At 38.6% G+C, this 14593-nt stretch overlaps 2 protein-coding genes across 2 annotated transcripts; both read right to left on the bottom strand.

Moving 5' to 3' along the window:
* Positions 1-1535: 1535 nt before the first annotated feature.
* Positions 1536-8496, bottom strand: mepcea (methylphosphate capping enzyme a). The gene is made up of 5 exons (XM_016451929.1): positions 7934-8496; positions 5524-7393; positions 4220-4438; positions 2444-2567; positions 1536-2354 (listed from the first exon to the last, which is right to left on the bottom strand). The coding sequence occupies exons 2-5, from the start codon at positions 7354-7356 to the stop codon at positions 2302-2304; spliced, it is 2229 nt and encodes a 742-aa protein (XP_016307415.1). The 5' UTR covers positions 7357-7393; positions 7934-8496; the 3' UTR covers positions 1536-2301.
* A 3446-nt stretch (positions 8497-11942) lies between these two features.
* On the bottom strand, positions 11943-13957 carry her1 (hairy-related 1). Its single transcript, XM_016451983.1, has 4 exons — positions 13916-13957; positions 13639-13734; positions 13414-13513; positions 11943-12879 (listed from the first exon to the last, which is right to left on the bottom strand). Exons 1-4 carry the CDS (start codon positions 13955-13957, stop codon positions 12095-12097), a joined length of 1023 nt encoding a protein of 340 aa, XP_016307469.1. The 3' UTR covers positions 11943-12094.
* Between the last annotated feature and the right edge of the window lie 636 nt (positions 13958-14593).

The raw sequence follows: 14593 nt of genomic DNA, 5'->3' as shown, positions 1-14593 counted from the left end.
TTGATTACATGATATTAACAAAATAGCAATACATTAATTAATTCTCCCTAATTCTTCTTTTTCATCTTTCTAAAATAGCCTACCACATTATATACATTATGAAAATCTTCCAGTCTTGTGGACATTTCTCACAAAGACCAGTCACTAGTCAGGTGGTTATAATTACACAGCATTTGGTAACTGGATATAACATTTCAGCATTGCTACTGATGAACACATTCATGTTTTTTTTGGTTTTTTTATTATTATTATGTTATTTGAGTAATACCATGTATTACTATGTCTTTGGAAGGCTTTCAAAATTCATTGGAAGGCACACATTCACGTTATTTCTTACTTGCATGTACTGCAGGGATTCCCAAACTTTTTTTGTCAGCCGAACCGCTTTAAAATAATATATTTACATCAAGAACCCTCTGAAAATTTAAGATAAGTTCAAAATTAAGTAACACATTTGCATGTTCAAAGTTCTCTGTGGCCACATGGGATGCAGGTAAGCAATAAAATATTTCATTCTTTTTACGAAGTATTTTGTTTTTATTGTTACATTAAAATTATTTATTTTCATTTTTATGATTTAATTATTAGCTTTTTATTAAACTCACAAACCTCCTACAGTGACTTCTTAAACCCCAGTTTGGGAAACCTTGATGTTTAATGAAATTTAATGCAATTAAGAGTTGTGTTGCATGTGGAGATCACACAGTGTTAATTTGCATACTGCATTGAATTATCCTATACAATTTTGAACTTTAATAAACCAGGAAAGAGCAGCATAATTTTAACACAACAGCTCGGCTCGTGAGTTTCCATAATTATAAACTAGGTCAACAATTAAGTATTGAAATTATATATATATATATATAAAAACAGTTACAAATTCATGTTATTTTGTAGTTTATTTTTCAATTTCTAGGAGTCCTTTGAATGAAAAGAACCCTTTTCAGAGATACACCAACTTTACATTTGCACAAGAAAATACAAATGTGGGAGACAAATTTATTCTCTCGATTTAGTGCAAACCTTTCAATAGGAATAAAACGAACAACAAGGTTACCTCACCTGTGACAAGAACTCTGGACAAACAATTTACAAAATGTACCTCGGTTTTTGTTAAACTTTTAACAGTTGGAGAATCAGAACAAAACAGATTTAAAAAAAAATAAAAAGGTTTAAACATCATTCTCTATGACCCACCACACCAAAAAGGAATCACATCCTTCTGGATTTTTATTAAAGGACATTAGATCGGTAAACACTTTATCATAGCATATCAGTTAACCTGCAGTTTCAAAACTGCCAAGGACAAAATTACGATCATGTTAGACCAGGCAATATAATTGATGAACTTAAAATTAAGCCATTGGTACACTCTCAGAAATTTTTTTTTTAAAAAAGGTACAAAAGCGGTCACGGGGGCAGTACCTTTTCAAAAGGCACATTTTTGTACCTTTTAGGTACTAATATGTACACTTTAGATACTTATATGTATCTTTAAGGTACCAATATAAATTCTTTAGGTACAAAGGTGTGCCTTTTGAAAAGGTACCGCCCCAGTGACAGCTTTTGTACCTTTTTTTTTCTGAGAGTGTATTTGTTAATAAGTGGCAGCCATGCAGGCTGCAAAATGGCTGATGGGCAGACAGATGCTAGAACCGTTAATAGCAATGCTTTGTTCAAAGGGTAAAGAAAAAAAAATTAGTATACAACAGTGCAACAACAACAAAACTGCAAAAATCAGAAAACTGAACATCTGGGAACATGCTCTAATCTTTCCTTTTGAGAAAAGAAAAATGTTCACATACCCAACATTTCAATTATAGATGGTCGTTTACCAGTTTTGTGTGCTAGAAAGGAAGCCAGAGTCCCTCAGGAATTTTCATTTTAGGAATTTCATTCCAAATGAAAAACAAATTGCATTTAACAGGAGCTTAGAAATTAATTTTATATGATTTGATTGGATTCAACATTGTGCTTGTTCACAAGACCATTGTTTATGAGGGGTAAAACAATCTTGCTTCAGTAGGGAAAACTGATTTGCATCTGTAATTCTTCAGTAGAGTCCTTGGAAAAAAATTGCGATAGGTTTTCCTTTATTTTTAATGGCAAGGGGAACAATTTCTCTTATTCAGCACCAATGAGATTCCATTTAAGAGTTCAAAATATGGAAAGTCTACCATCAAAGAAAAATGCTTAAAAGTTCCAGTGGCTTCAAATGCTGGTTGTTTTCAAAATCCAACCCAGTCCAATCCAAAATCCAATCCAGTTTTCTTCTCAAAGTTGGTGGTTAAACTGGTGGCATCACTTTTGAGGTGAGGGTCCTTTGTGAAAAAGGTAGACTGGTCTCTGAAAACCTAAGAGAAGACAAACTGAGGGTTAGACATATTTACATTATATCATAATATCATAGAGAGGAACTGAAAGGCCTTTCAAAAGCTCTGACCTCTAGAATAATTCTGTGACGTTCCGATGAGCTCATAACTGGAGAAGCCCACTTCAGTAGTCAGGTAGGAGGAGAAATGGTCCGGTTTTAACCGGATGCTGTGGTAATTCTTAAAGATGGTCTCCTGAGAAATTAAACAATAATAAAATAAAATGCATGTGGTTAAACAACAAGTACCCAACTTGAAAATCCCCCAATGTGTGACAAAAGGCTTAATTACACTTTTAAAACTGTATGTTCCAGCTTTAAATTCGATCATGCATGCACAAAGCCACTGATATATGCACACCTGTGAATTTTGTATTATTTTGCCATGTTCCTACAAACCATTAACTTACAATGAACTACACTGAACATTGGTGTCATATATTGCTATTGCATTTGTTTCATAACATGCTTGTTTTGAGGTCACTTTACTTTGCATCACACCTAAATGACACCTATTCATTTCTTGCTCAAGTCTGTCGTGGTGTCATCTTTGAGTCACCTCAAGATTTGAGGCTATTGCTAAACTAAAATCTGTCATTTAAAAATATGGAGTATGTTTTAAATGCCTTATTTCCCTCTAGACTTGATTATTGCAACTCATTATGGATGAGCAGAGATCACTGTCTACATTTAGTTCAAAAAGCTGCTACAGGGTTTTTAAGGGTTTAGATGGCTTGGCACTACATTCCACATCTGATCTTCTTAGTACGAGACTAGACCTTTGAAGTCTAGAAACAGCCCACTTTTGTCTGTTCCAGGGTCCTGTTTAAAATGTATTGGTTGCGGCCTCATCTTTGGAAAAGTTATTTTAAGTTATATTAAAAAAAAATACAAAAAAAAATACAAATATGTATAAACTGTAATCTCTAGCTTCCGCTAACATTGTTGCATGCACATTCATGAGAGAGTGCCGTTCCAGTGGTTGACGTAAGCAAACATGGTTACAAACGCGGAAGCGCAGAGGAGAGAGCAAAACAAAACACCGGCCACGAATTAGAAGTAAAAAAACGAGGATTTGTAAAGAAAAATGTTGAAGGATTTTGATATAAGCCAAGAGGAGACTGGTTTTTCTTTGCTAAACAAGGGAAACTTTGCTTCCTTTGCTCCTGTAAACAAAACTTGGTTCTCGCAAGACTAGAATATTCTCACTGGAGCTTACACTACGCCTACATCATCCACTGGAACGCCACTCTCTCGTTAACGTGTACGACAGTTAGCGTAAGCTAGAGATTAAGGTTTACGAAGTATTAAATATGGACATTTTTCGTACAAAAACGCATTGATTCGTTTCAAGAAAGCCTTCATTAACCCCCTGGAGCCATGTGGAGCTCTTTTTATGATGTATGGAGACAGCTTTTTGGGCTTCAAAATCTTAAACCCTATTCACTGCCATTATAAAGCTTGGAAGAGCCAAGACATTTTTTTATATAACTTCGATTGTATTCATCTGAAAGAAGAAAATCATATACACCTACAATGGCCTGAGGGTAAGTAAATCATGAGATTATCCCTTTAAGTTTCATTTTATTTAATTACTTTATTTCATATTTCTATATTCAAAATGGTATATTTTAAAACATTAAACTCTTACCATTATGCAATTGTAATTACAGTGCATAAACATCACAGATCATTCCTTTTAAACAAAATCAGATCACTATTTTGCTCACAGGACACACATTTGAGAAACATGTTAATGAACAATGTTTGAATATCAAATGTTTTGTCTGACCATTTGGCAGAATAGATACAATTACAACAAAAAAAAGGGGGGGTGGGGGCCCTTACAGTTAGTTTCTTTCTCTTGCCATAGGAGTTCCAGGGCTGGGGCTCCAAAATGAAGAGTCCTCCTGGCCGCAGGTGCTTGTATACTCTCTGGAAGAGCCGTTTGAGTCCCGCATCACCCCAGTTCAAGTGGACCCATTTTGTCACACTCAAACACAGGATCACATCGTACTCTTCCCTTTGTGTCTGCAGCAACATATCACTTTCCAGCACATAGTTCCCCTGTGCAGGTCAGACAGACAGAGGATTATGAAAACGGACAGACAGGTGCAGCATGCCTAATAGAATTATATACACATACACATCAAAAGTTACCATGTCACACCTATTTCATAAGTTACCTCCAAGATGCTAAGGTGCAAGGTGGTTGCCTTAATGCTGTTTGGTCTCTAATTTGTTCAAAGTGTTTTTAATCACATTGCAATGCAGATGCTAAGGTGTCCTGGGTGGCTTCTTACTGACCCAATTCAAAACAGACAAATGACACTCTTGTCCCTGGATGTGGCTTGGTTCAGTCCAAGTCTAAAGGTTTTCACATTCCACATTTCAAGCTAAAGGCTTTAATGTTCTTGGATAAGAATGTATATGCATGTACTCATAAAAGCAGAACCGGACAACAGATAAAAGACAGATCATCAGACACCAGTACATCTTTAGCTATGCTGCATAACTACTTTCTGGGTGCCTACTGCACTTCATTTGTAGGTGGAACTATTCAAATAAATATTATCATTACTTCTTGACACAAGTATGTGCTTTAAACAGAAGAGGCTTTATAAAATTCAAATTAATAGCTAAAACTAATATGAACAACAGGCTTGCATGTATCTGTTGTGTAACGCAGAACATTTCTTTAAGTCATTGTTTTTCACTACTCAACTAGTATTATTTGCTGCTATGCCATTCTGCTCAAATATGAGTGCATGAATAATGTATGAATATTTTATGTTGTATTGTATAATTTATTGTATATCATATTATGATTACATACATTACATTTTAAGTCACATTTATACAATACAGATTGTTAGAAAGCAGCTTTACAGTAATAAATTGTTGCAAAATTCATCAATTATGAAAAATTCAATTTCAGCTGAGAAGCAGCTTTACAGAAGACAATGGTGTTTTTATTTAGCTCAGTTCAGTTCAATGCTGATTATTTCTATACGGCATAAAGAAGATAACATCAGGCATACTTGATACAGCAATTTAATTGAGCTTTGGAGCAAAACATTCCTGTCCAGTGAACATGAATTGCAAATAAAAAAAAAGCAGCAAGAAAAAAAAACAAAAAAAAACAGCCTTACCTTGACAAAGGTCACGTTGGCAGGGAAATCTCCAGGAGGGAGACTGTTTGTGATCATCTCAGGCAAAGGGGGGCCAGCTATGGGTCCTCTTGAGATTCGGAGCGAGACAGGGAATGAACGCTTTCCATCAGGGAGACCTGCCGATGGTTCATCTTCCATTTTCCTACTCCTTTCTCCCTGATCAGCCTCTGTTGTTTTATTCTCCCTTTCTTCTCGACCAACTTCCATTCCTTTTTCGACCATGCATTCATTCGCTTCGTCCACATGCTTTGTTTTTTTCTCATCCCTCTCCTCTTTCACAACAAAACTCTCTTCGTCTTTCTCTTTCCTCTGACTCTTTTCTTCCACTAAATCCCCCTCAATCCTCTCCTTCCCTTCCCCTCGATTCCCCTCCCCATTTTCCCCAGAACGCCGGGCCTGCTGCGTGTGAACCTCAGAGAGGTAGTGGCGTATATTCTGCCAGGCAGCATGTATCAGCGCTGTGTCGATATCCAAGCCCACAATCCGTGACGGTCGCCAATTTTTGGCGATTGATAGAGTCAGGTGGCCGGTGTTGCAACCCAGATCTAATACCTCCTTCCCTCTGAACCACTCGGGATCCATAACACGGATCCGAGGATCGTCGCTCAGCCCTGGGTTCCTATAACCATAGTATTTGTTATAGTTGCCATACTGAAACTTCTTTTTAGTCTGTTGTGGAAGCTGGTTGCTGTTGCACTGCGACCTCCAATGGTTTGGATGCTGTTGAGGCCTCTCAGCAGCTCCGCTACGAGTGCCCGTTCCTGGGGTGTGAGAGGGCTGAAAATGCCTCCCAGATCTCGGACCCCAATTTCTCATGCTATTAGAACTGTCTGCATTCTCTAATCTGTTTCCGGCACGCCTGCGTTTTCGCTGCCTGCTTGATGGAGGGTTGGTGGGGTTTGTGGATGAAGGTGCGGTTGACATATCAATGGTTTTCTCTTTCACCTCACCGCCATTTGTGGCTAAATTAGGCTTATTTGAACACTGAGCCTCAAGAGTAGAGTCCAATAGGGGTTGGTCCTCAGGAACAAGTGTGTTTGCCAAGGAGAGCGTTGTTGTTCCCTCATCTTGTCCTGCTGCACAGCCATTAGACTCTGGTAAATCCATCTGTGCGACTGTTCCTTCACCCGAAACTCTTCCAGCGCTCGCTCCATGGTGCTTGTTCCGATGTCTTCGCCTGCCTCCTCCACTTTTCAGGGGAGACACCAACAGACTGCTGTCCCCTGCACTGGGGCAGTTGAGATTCAGGGGGTCTGTGATATCTCTTGGTATCAGGATCTCTACAGGGTCTCTGTTTTTGGCTGGCAACGGCGAGGATTTAGGCGTCTCTGCGTTGAGAGCCCGGTTCACCTCTTCATCCAAAAGGCTGTTAAGGTTGAGTGGGTCAAAAATGTTCCCGCCCAGCAGGAAATTGGTTGGCAGGACGGATTCGCTCTCAGAGTTGGCACGCCGTCGTCGTTTACCATAACCAGGGTGTTTGAATCCAGCACTCATCGTGCTGCGGCGCTTATTGACCTTCTGCTGTTGAGGTTTGGGCTGCTGGGTGCCATTTTGAGTTTCTGTAGACGATTCGACCCCAACAACCCCACTTTCACTCTGAGTATTGTTATCTGGGGTAGTGGTTCTCTCTCTGTGTTCCAGTGTTGTCTCACTTCCTGCCTCTTCACCAGCCTCTTTGCTGAGGTTCATAACTGTGGTGTTCCCGGACGGATGGGGAGCGCTGGTATCGTTTCTAGTAAGTTCTGAGTGCTGTTGGGAAGTGGGGTCTGTTTGCCCCTCACAAGATAAAACAGTTTCTTTGTCAAATGACATCTCTATGTTTCAGGCTGACACTGGAGGACACATGGATCTGAAATTAAAGCAACAAGCAATCATCCACAAAGCCAAATGCACATAAAATAATTTGCTAAATCATTACTATACCTACTCAAAACATGGTAGGCTACGGTTTTCCTGCTAGAATTTAACATTTAGATCAAAGCCTAAAAGATCCTAATTAGTGACATACTAATATATCAGTCTGATCATATTTGGTTATTTTGAGATTTAAAAAAATAAAAAATAAAAAAATAAAAAAAGTGTATTATTAGATAAACTGAAATGATTCTATGTAGTGTTCTATTTATGTGATAATCTTGGGCAAATTACATTGTTTATTAAAATGTAGCAAATTTGTGCACATCTCATTTACTATTGTATTAAATATTTATTTAAATATACTGTTATAAAACCATGTATATAAAACTACCGTTATAAAAGACTAATTACACTAAACATAGAAAATGCCGCATGCCCAAAATATACAGAACTTAACGTTGCCAGACGCTTTGGTGTCAGTGTGCATAAAGAAAGTGAATGTTAGGTCAGCGTTTGCAAAACGTCCACCCACCTTCAGTGTCAGCGTACCCGCCTCCTCGACACTGCTGTTATTATTGATACTTTGTACAAACCCCGCCTCCAAGCGTCATTCATGAATAATACACAACACAGTAAAATATGCACGAAGAAAACAGAAGAGAGAAAACGAAGAGATACCTAAACAGGCTCAGTGCTGCGCTCAACACACAGCCCGGGGCTCTAACTTTCTCCGCCCTCTCTTAAAGGTACACAGCCCAGTGCCTGCCTCCCTCTCCAGCGGACGAAAAACCCCCCCACAGCAGCTGGTCAGTGTAGCGACTGCTGTCCTTGCACATCCTGCACTGAAAGCGCCAGTACGCACAGCTGCCCGCTGACGTCAGGTTCACAATCAAAATAATACATTCAGAGGACACGCCCCTTAAAATAAAGCTTAGTGAAACACAAACGAACTCTATTTTAGAATATCGGCAGGCTGTGTGGAGGTACTGAGCACAATGGTCGTTTTCTGTTTATTTTTCTAACCCCTAACTGATCAGCTAAACTACTGCGCTTACTCGGCTGAACTAACTAACGAGCTGCAGACTCTCGCTATGAAGAACGGGGCTTCCAGTGCTTTATATATCTCGGGCGTCTGATGACGTCGCGATGAGCAGCTAAACCGGCCAATAGTACACGCGTGTTCCGGAGACCCTCGTTTCACTGGCCAATCATGGAATATGTAGGGAGGGATTAGCCTAGATTCTACTTTTTAGGCGCCCTAAGTATGTGCCTGCTCATAAAAGTCAACGTTATTAAACTGGCTTCATCGCCTCACGAATTGCGCGGCGACCTCGGTAAACCTCCCGCATATGACGCATGGTTCAATTTGTAGCATTATAATAAGAGAGTGGTTTTGTTCATGTGTGTGTTTTGGGCTGTTGTTTATACACTGCACACTTCCTCACAGGCAAGCACAAAGATGCCCCATAGCTTTTCTATCCAGCATGTAAATAAACGACATTTTTGATAGTTGATTGACAGGCAGTAACCTCAAATGCACACTCTGCAACTGAAGACTGGTTACTTATTTAGCACTAGCCGCTTTACGTCCGCGATTGCTTGTATTTGAATGTGATTAAGCGATAAGCAGCAGAAGCTTTGTGGTTCCCGCCCCCGCGTGAGGTTGCTGTGCATGGCATATAGAGTGACTGGGGTTTGTAGTCCTTACTCGCGCACATTTGTGTAGTCCTCAAGAAGAAAGTAAATGTAAATGAAAAAATAAACTCCTATAGCTGTTTTAACAATTCACAAACAACATAATAGACATTTACCATCACAAACCGTTAATCCTGCTCAAGTAGCAGCTGCTATAGTCAGAAAAAGTATAAATGAACTTGGACGTATAGGCTATGTCGTCAAGATTTCCCGAAATGCTATAAGGTAAGTAATGTATCACGCGAGTTGTACAAATAACCTTGTTCCTATTGTTGTAGCTATAATGTGACAGTTGATGCTGCATTTTCCGTTTGCACTTTGTAGTTGGATAAATGATAAGAGTAAGTCTCTTTGACCAGCAGAGGGCAAAAAAGACTTTTGAGTAGACACATGACACGTGACATTACTGGGGCACGTTGTCATAGGCCTTCAAATAACACAGAGCTGTTAATAAAACAGCGAACAGCACAGGAACAGCAGTATATATTCCTCAATATGATATAGCTATAATAAAAAGAACAACAGATAAATTATCAGTATATACAGTTGAACCTGTGGGAGTACTACTAGCTTTAAACTGGATACAGGAAAATCATGTGAATAATGCAATAATTGCATCGGACAGCTGGTCTGCTCTTTTAAGCATTAAAACTATGAAATCATGCAGATTAGATGTCATTAATGAAATTCATCAAAACATATTCTGTTTACATGAGAATGGCTTGAACATTGGCTTTGTTTGGGTTCCTGCTCATGTAGGAGTTGAGGAAGTTGATAAGCTGGCTAAATTGTCATTGAAACGATAAACTGTGGATTTAAATGTAACATCTCATGATTTACCTAAAAAATACAGGATTGATGGAAAGAATATAATTAGTTCCCTTGTTTGTCATATACTGCTCCACACTCCAGTCTGGTATGTGGCGATAATGCACCTTTCAAATTGGTTGTCAGCCACCAATCTAAAGAAGAAGAAGAAGAAAACCCAAAACTACGAGAAGGGTGTTCCTGCACAACCTGAGGCTGCAGTTTCAGGACCGCAGTTCTATCCGATTCGGTAGGTGGCGCTGTTACAAAAGAATAGGGTCCTAGAACTGCGGTCCTGAAACTGCAGGAACATACTATTGGGGGGGTGGAAACTACAGGGGATTATAGTCCGGAATCATGTCACTGGGACTTTTTTGTCACCATAATTTGGTTAAATCGACTATATAGTCGACTATAAAATAATATAGTCTTTTTGATTTTTTTTTTTTCTAGTTTATTTATTTGTTTTGATTGGTTTTTATGGTTTATTTTGTCCTACAAGCAAAATCCTGATCCATACTTTATTCCAGTCGGTGGCGGTAATGCACCAGTCAGTTAGGTTGGTCCAATAAACACCAAAAAAGAAGAAGAAGCAGAAGTAAAACAGCGAACAATCTTTAGGAGATCACGGAATTTATTCTGGAGGAGCTGAACCCTGTTTTTATACAGTCTATGAGCTGAACACGCAGCGCCAGGTGTATCCTGGGGAGAAGGAATGGGATGGAGCATCGAATAATTATTTAAGTAGGAATAATTATTTAAGTAGGAATGTTTGTGTGTGTATACATGCGTAAGAATAGGAAAAGGGACATTCTACCAGAAATGTACATTATCTGTCCAGAAGAAGAAGAAGAACAAGAAAAGCAAAAACAAGGAAGAAATTGATTATAAATAAACCATGACTGCATAACAGCAAAAGTAGGCGGCGATATGCACACAGGATGCAACACGCCAAAAACGGAAGAAGAAGAAAAGAGCAAACATGGCCTACAAATATTTTAATTCATAAATTGTATATATTCATGAATGCATTAATTTGCCCCACTCTGACATTTATGAAATATATAGTATTTGTACTAAGAAAAATAAACCTTTATACATAATTGATTGGCTAAGTGCATGCTATTGTGGTTTGTATTCATTTTTGAAAGCAAAATAAAAACCACTGCAAGATAAAACTATACAGTCTATGGATAAAACACAATTTGTAAATGGACTTTTGACACAATAGTTACTGTGCTTGACAACTAGGCCCAGTCGCTTTGTGTCATCTACACTAACAGATGTTTTCTGCAGATGAATTCATTGGTTGGTGACATGTCATGCAGTGATAGCAGACAGTGTCCTGCAGCGTGAGAGATACTAGGCCTACTAAGTATACAGGTTTTGTTTTCTCTTTTTTTTATTCTTTTTTTTTTTGCCTTACATGTTCTTAAAATCTTGTTTTATCATTTTTTTGTCCTTGAAATGTCCATAACTGGAGGTATATAATATAATATAATATAATAATATGTTTTATATTTGAATGTATTTTAAAATGTAGCTTATTCTTGTGATGCAAAGCTGAATTTCCAGCATCATTACTCCAGTCTTTAGTGTCGCATGATCCTTCAGAAATCATTCTAATATGCTGATTTGCTTCTCAGTTATCATCAGTTATTATTGGTAGTCGGTTATTAATATTCTTATTATCAATGTTGAAAACCGTTTGGAAAGAACATTTTTTTTATATCTTTTTAACTTAATATTTTTTTTTAATCGTGTTACTGTTTTTACTGTATTTCTAATCAAATCAATGCATTCTAGGTGAGTATGAGATTATTCATTTAAAACATAAATAAAACTTGACATAGATTAGGCTCTGTTTATTTCCTGTAGTGAATAGATAGATAGATAGATAGATAGAATAAAGAAGTCATACAAATTAACAAAATTATATATATATTTATTTCGTGAAAAAAAGTACAATTAATTTACAATGTACAATAGGGAACAAATAAATATATTTACACAATTTGTATACAATAAGTCACGTCCGATTATCACAGAGCTACTAATGTACATAAGCCCAGGACACTCGCTTCCATGTCTTTTCCATGTGAAGCCCAGCCTCTTTCACAAGCATCCTCAACTCCTGCAGAACTCTGATGGGAAGCTGTTGCTTTGAGTCACTAAGTGTTTTGAGTTTTGCTCACCAGGGCCTCCACAAAGACTGTGGCTGGTTCTGGAACAGAGCTCTTCTCAGAGTCCGGGGTTGGCAGGAGGGAGAAGAGCCAGTGTGTCGCACTGGAGTGGGGGAGCCCACCGAGACCTGAACATGAGGGCCTGGGGCTACAGGCAGAGCAGGGGCTGAGAAACTGAGAGAGGACGATGATGACGAAGATGAAGAGTCACTGGAGAGTGGAGAGATGGTGGGAGGGAAAAGGAAATGGCAGGGGACAGAGAGGTATGTGGGAGAGCTAGAGAAGGGAGGGGAGCTACTTGTGTAACAAGGAGAGGGTGGAGGAGAGAGGGAGTATGGAGGGGAGAGGTAGGGATGTGTCATGGCCTGTCCTGTGGGATGGAGCATAAAAGATTGAGGATACAAACTATTGGTGTAGGAAAATGGCTCTGTGCTGGTTCTCATGGGTCCTATCGCATGGACGTCCGTCCTGCATGTCAACTCCGCATTTGGGATCCATGGACGGTAGGCAGCTTGGCTGGAAACTCTACACTGGGAAAGAGTACTGCTGTAGGAGTCAAGGTGGTGACACAGGCCTTGAACAAAGCTGTCTCGCTGGGAAGGCTCTACACATTCGATGAAACTGGACAGACGGGAGATACACTCCTTAAAACCGGCTTTGCAGATAGGATTGGAGGGCATCTGCTTCTGGACATTGATGGGCTCGGGGACTGAAGTGAAGGGTATGTGGGGTCTCCTTGAGAGGAGAGTCGGAGCGTAAGCATCATGTGGGTCTGAGTCTTTGTTGGAGTTACCTGAGGTGGAGGGTGAGGTTAAGGAGAGCCGAGGCATGAAGGTATAAAAGGTGGGGGGGGGGGAGTAAAAAGTGGAGTGTTCAGGTGAGATTGAGATAGAATAACATGAAATGTTTATTTAGTTGTTGGTTTAGGGTTGTTATTGAAGGTTCATTCAAATGGATGTTTGAGAACAGAATCAAGAAATTGAGAAAGATCACAAATTTAAGCAGAGTTAAAGAAGGAGGATTTTAAGAGAAAAAAATGGGTTTCGTTTATTGATTGTCAAAATGAGAAGTCAGAGAGTGAGGTATATGGAGTTATTTTGGGTGAGATTGAGGAATTGAGAATAATAAAAACAGGAGGGGAGAAAGAAAGGGACAGAGACACAATCGATTAGAATCATCAAACTTAGAGGCATTATGTGCAACTCAGATTGACTTTATCTAGCTCTACACAACTATAAGGCCAATAATACAGTGTTTATAGGCTATATAAAATAGAGGGTATAAGCCCACTTTTTAAAAATTACTCAATTATAGACAGAAAACTTACCTTGACTAGGCCTATCTCTCGCAATTGTTGCTTTTGTCCGAATGTATTCAACAGTTAATTCCAGAATTTCAGCCTTCTCCAGTTTAGGGTTTTGAAGTCGCTGTAAAAGTGATCATTCATTATGTTACTGAAACATTTCATTAGGCTGTTTATTTACATCAAAAAAGGAAGAGCTGGATTAAAAACTGAAAATATATAAATATATATATATATATATTTTCTTACCGTGTCTAGAGTGTTATCTAGGAGAAGCGTTCGCAGCTCATCTAAACGCTGGTTAATCCGGTCTCTCCGTTTCTTCTCTATAACCGGCTTCAAGATCTAGACGAATCACATTACATATTTAATTTACATTTAAAATGTAAAGCCCTAAAACTTTAGTTTGAATTAAAAAAAAAAAACTTCGCAATCTTAAAAAACAAAATTTCCACGATATTATAAAAATGTCTATTGAGAAAGAATTAGGCCTATCACAGAGAAACCATGCATTTAAACTACTCACTCTTTTCGTTGGTCGTCGACTTGGCATTTTTGGAATAACCATGATCTGCTGAAAACGTATATTCTAGTTGGTCTGTGTTTCTCAAGAAAATTCTTCTACTGTGGTAAAGGTCCTCGCAAACTCTCGCTTTTATTGGGGATGCTGGCTTGTCATTGGTGACAAGGTGTCAGTGACGTTTCTAACCGTATGGTCGTATCCCCCTTATGGTCGTATATTAATATATTCCAAGATAAGAAACTATAAATCGATTAAGCTAACAGTTACCACACATTTTGTTCCAGCGAACTTATTTAACAGTAAAATATAACAATCATATATTCATATAGTGTGTCTTATATGAAGCTTTATGTGTGGATATAAACGCAATGAGAACGGCATATATCTCAACTGCCATTAGAAGTTTGCTTAGAATAACCAGTAATGTAGTCATAGAACGCTTATGATTTTATGGACTAGTTTGTTCGTTTTATTGCGCCAATAAGTCAATACAAAGCCATTTCAGTGCATTTTGAACGCAAACTTGACACTCAATTCACCAACACGCTCCTCCCGTTCGCAGATCACGACCTCAAGCCCACCAGATATAGCTATACTTTATAACCATATAGGTTCAGAAACAATGATGTTTCATTTTTTTCTGAAAGCTTGTGTTTTAATATAATTCACGACGATAAAAAA

The sequence above is a fragment of the Sinocyclocheilus anshuiensis genome, unplaced genomic scaffold (genome assembly GCF_001515605.1).
Source record: "Sinocyclocheilus anshuiensis isolate Anshui unplaced genomic scaffold, SAMN03320099.WGS_v1.1 scaffold431, whole genome shotgun sequence".
NCBI classification, from domain to species: domain Eukaryota; kingdom Metazoa; phylum Chordata; class Actinopteri; order Cypriniformes; family Cyprinidae; genus Sinocyclocheilus; species Sinocyclocheilus anshuiensis.
The sequence above is the reverse complement of the archived record's forward strand: the minus strand, read 5'-3'. Positions and strand labels throughout refer to the sequence as shown.

Bases quoted from the DNA above. Each gene is read 5' to 3' on its own strand.
- mepcea (XM_016451929.1), bottom strand. From the start codon at position 7,356: ATGTCATTTGACAAAGAAACTGTTTTATCTTGTGAGGGGCAAACAGAC. The intron at 4,439-5,523 runs GTAAGGCTGTTT...TGACCTGCACAG, and splicing joins CCAACGTGACCTTTGTCAAG to GGGAACTATGTGCTGGAAAG. The intron at 2,355-2,443 runs GTCAGAGCTTTT...GTCTTCTCTTAG, and splicing joins GTCACAGAATTATTCTAGAG to GTTTTCAGAGACCAGTCTAC.
- her1 (XM_016451983.1), bottom strand. From the start codon at position 13,957: ATGGTTATTCCAAAAATGCCAAGTCGACGACCAACGAAAAGA. The intron at 13,735-13,915 runs GTGAGTAGTTTA...TGATTCGTCTAG, and splicing joins GTCGACGACCAACGAAAAGA to ATCTTGAAGCCGGTTATAGA. The intron at 12,880-13,413 runs GTAAGTTTTCTG...CCTCCACCTCAG, and splicing joins GAGAGATAGGCCTAGTCAAG to GTAACTCCAACAAAGACTCA.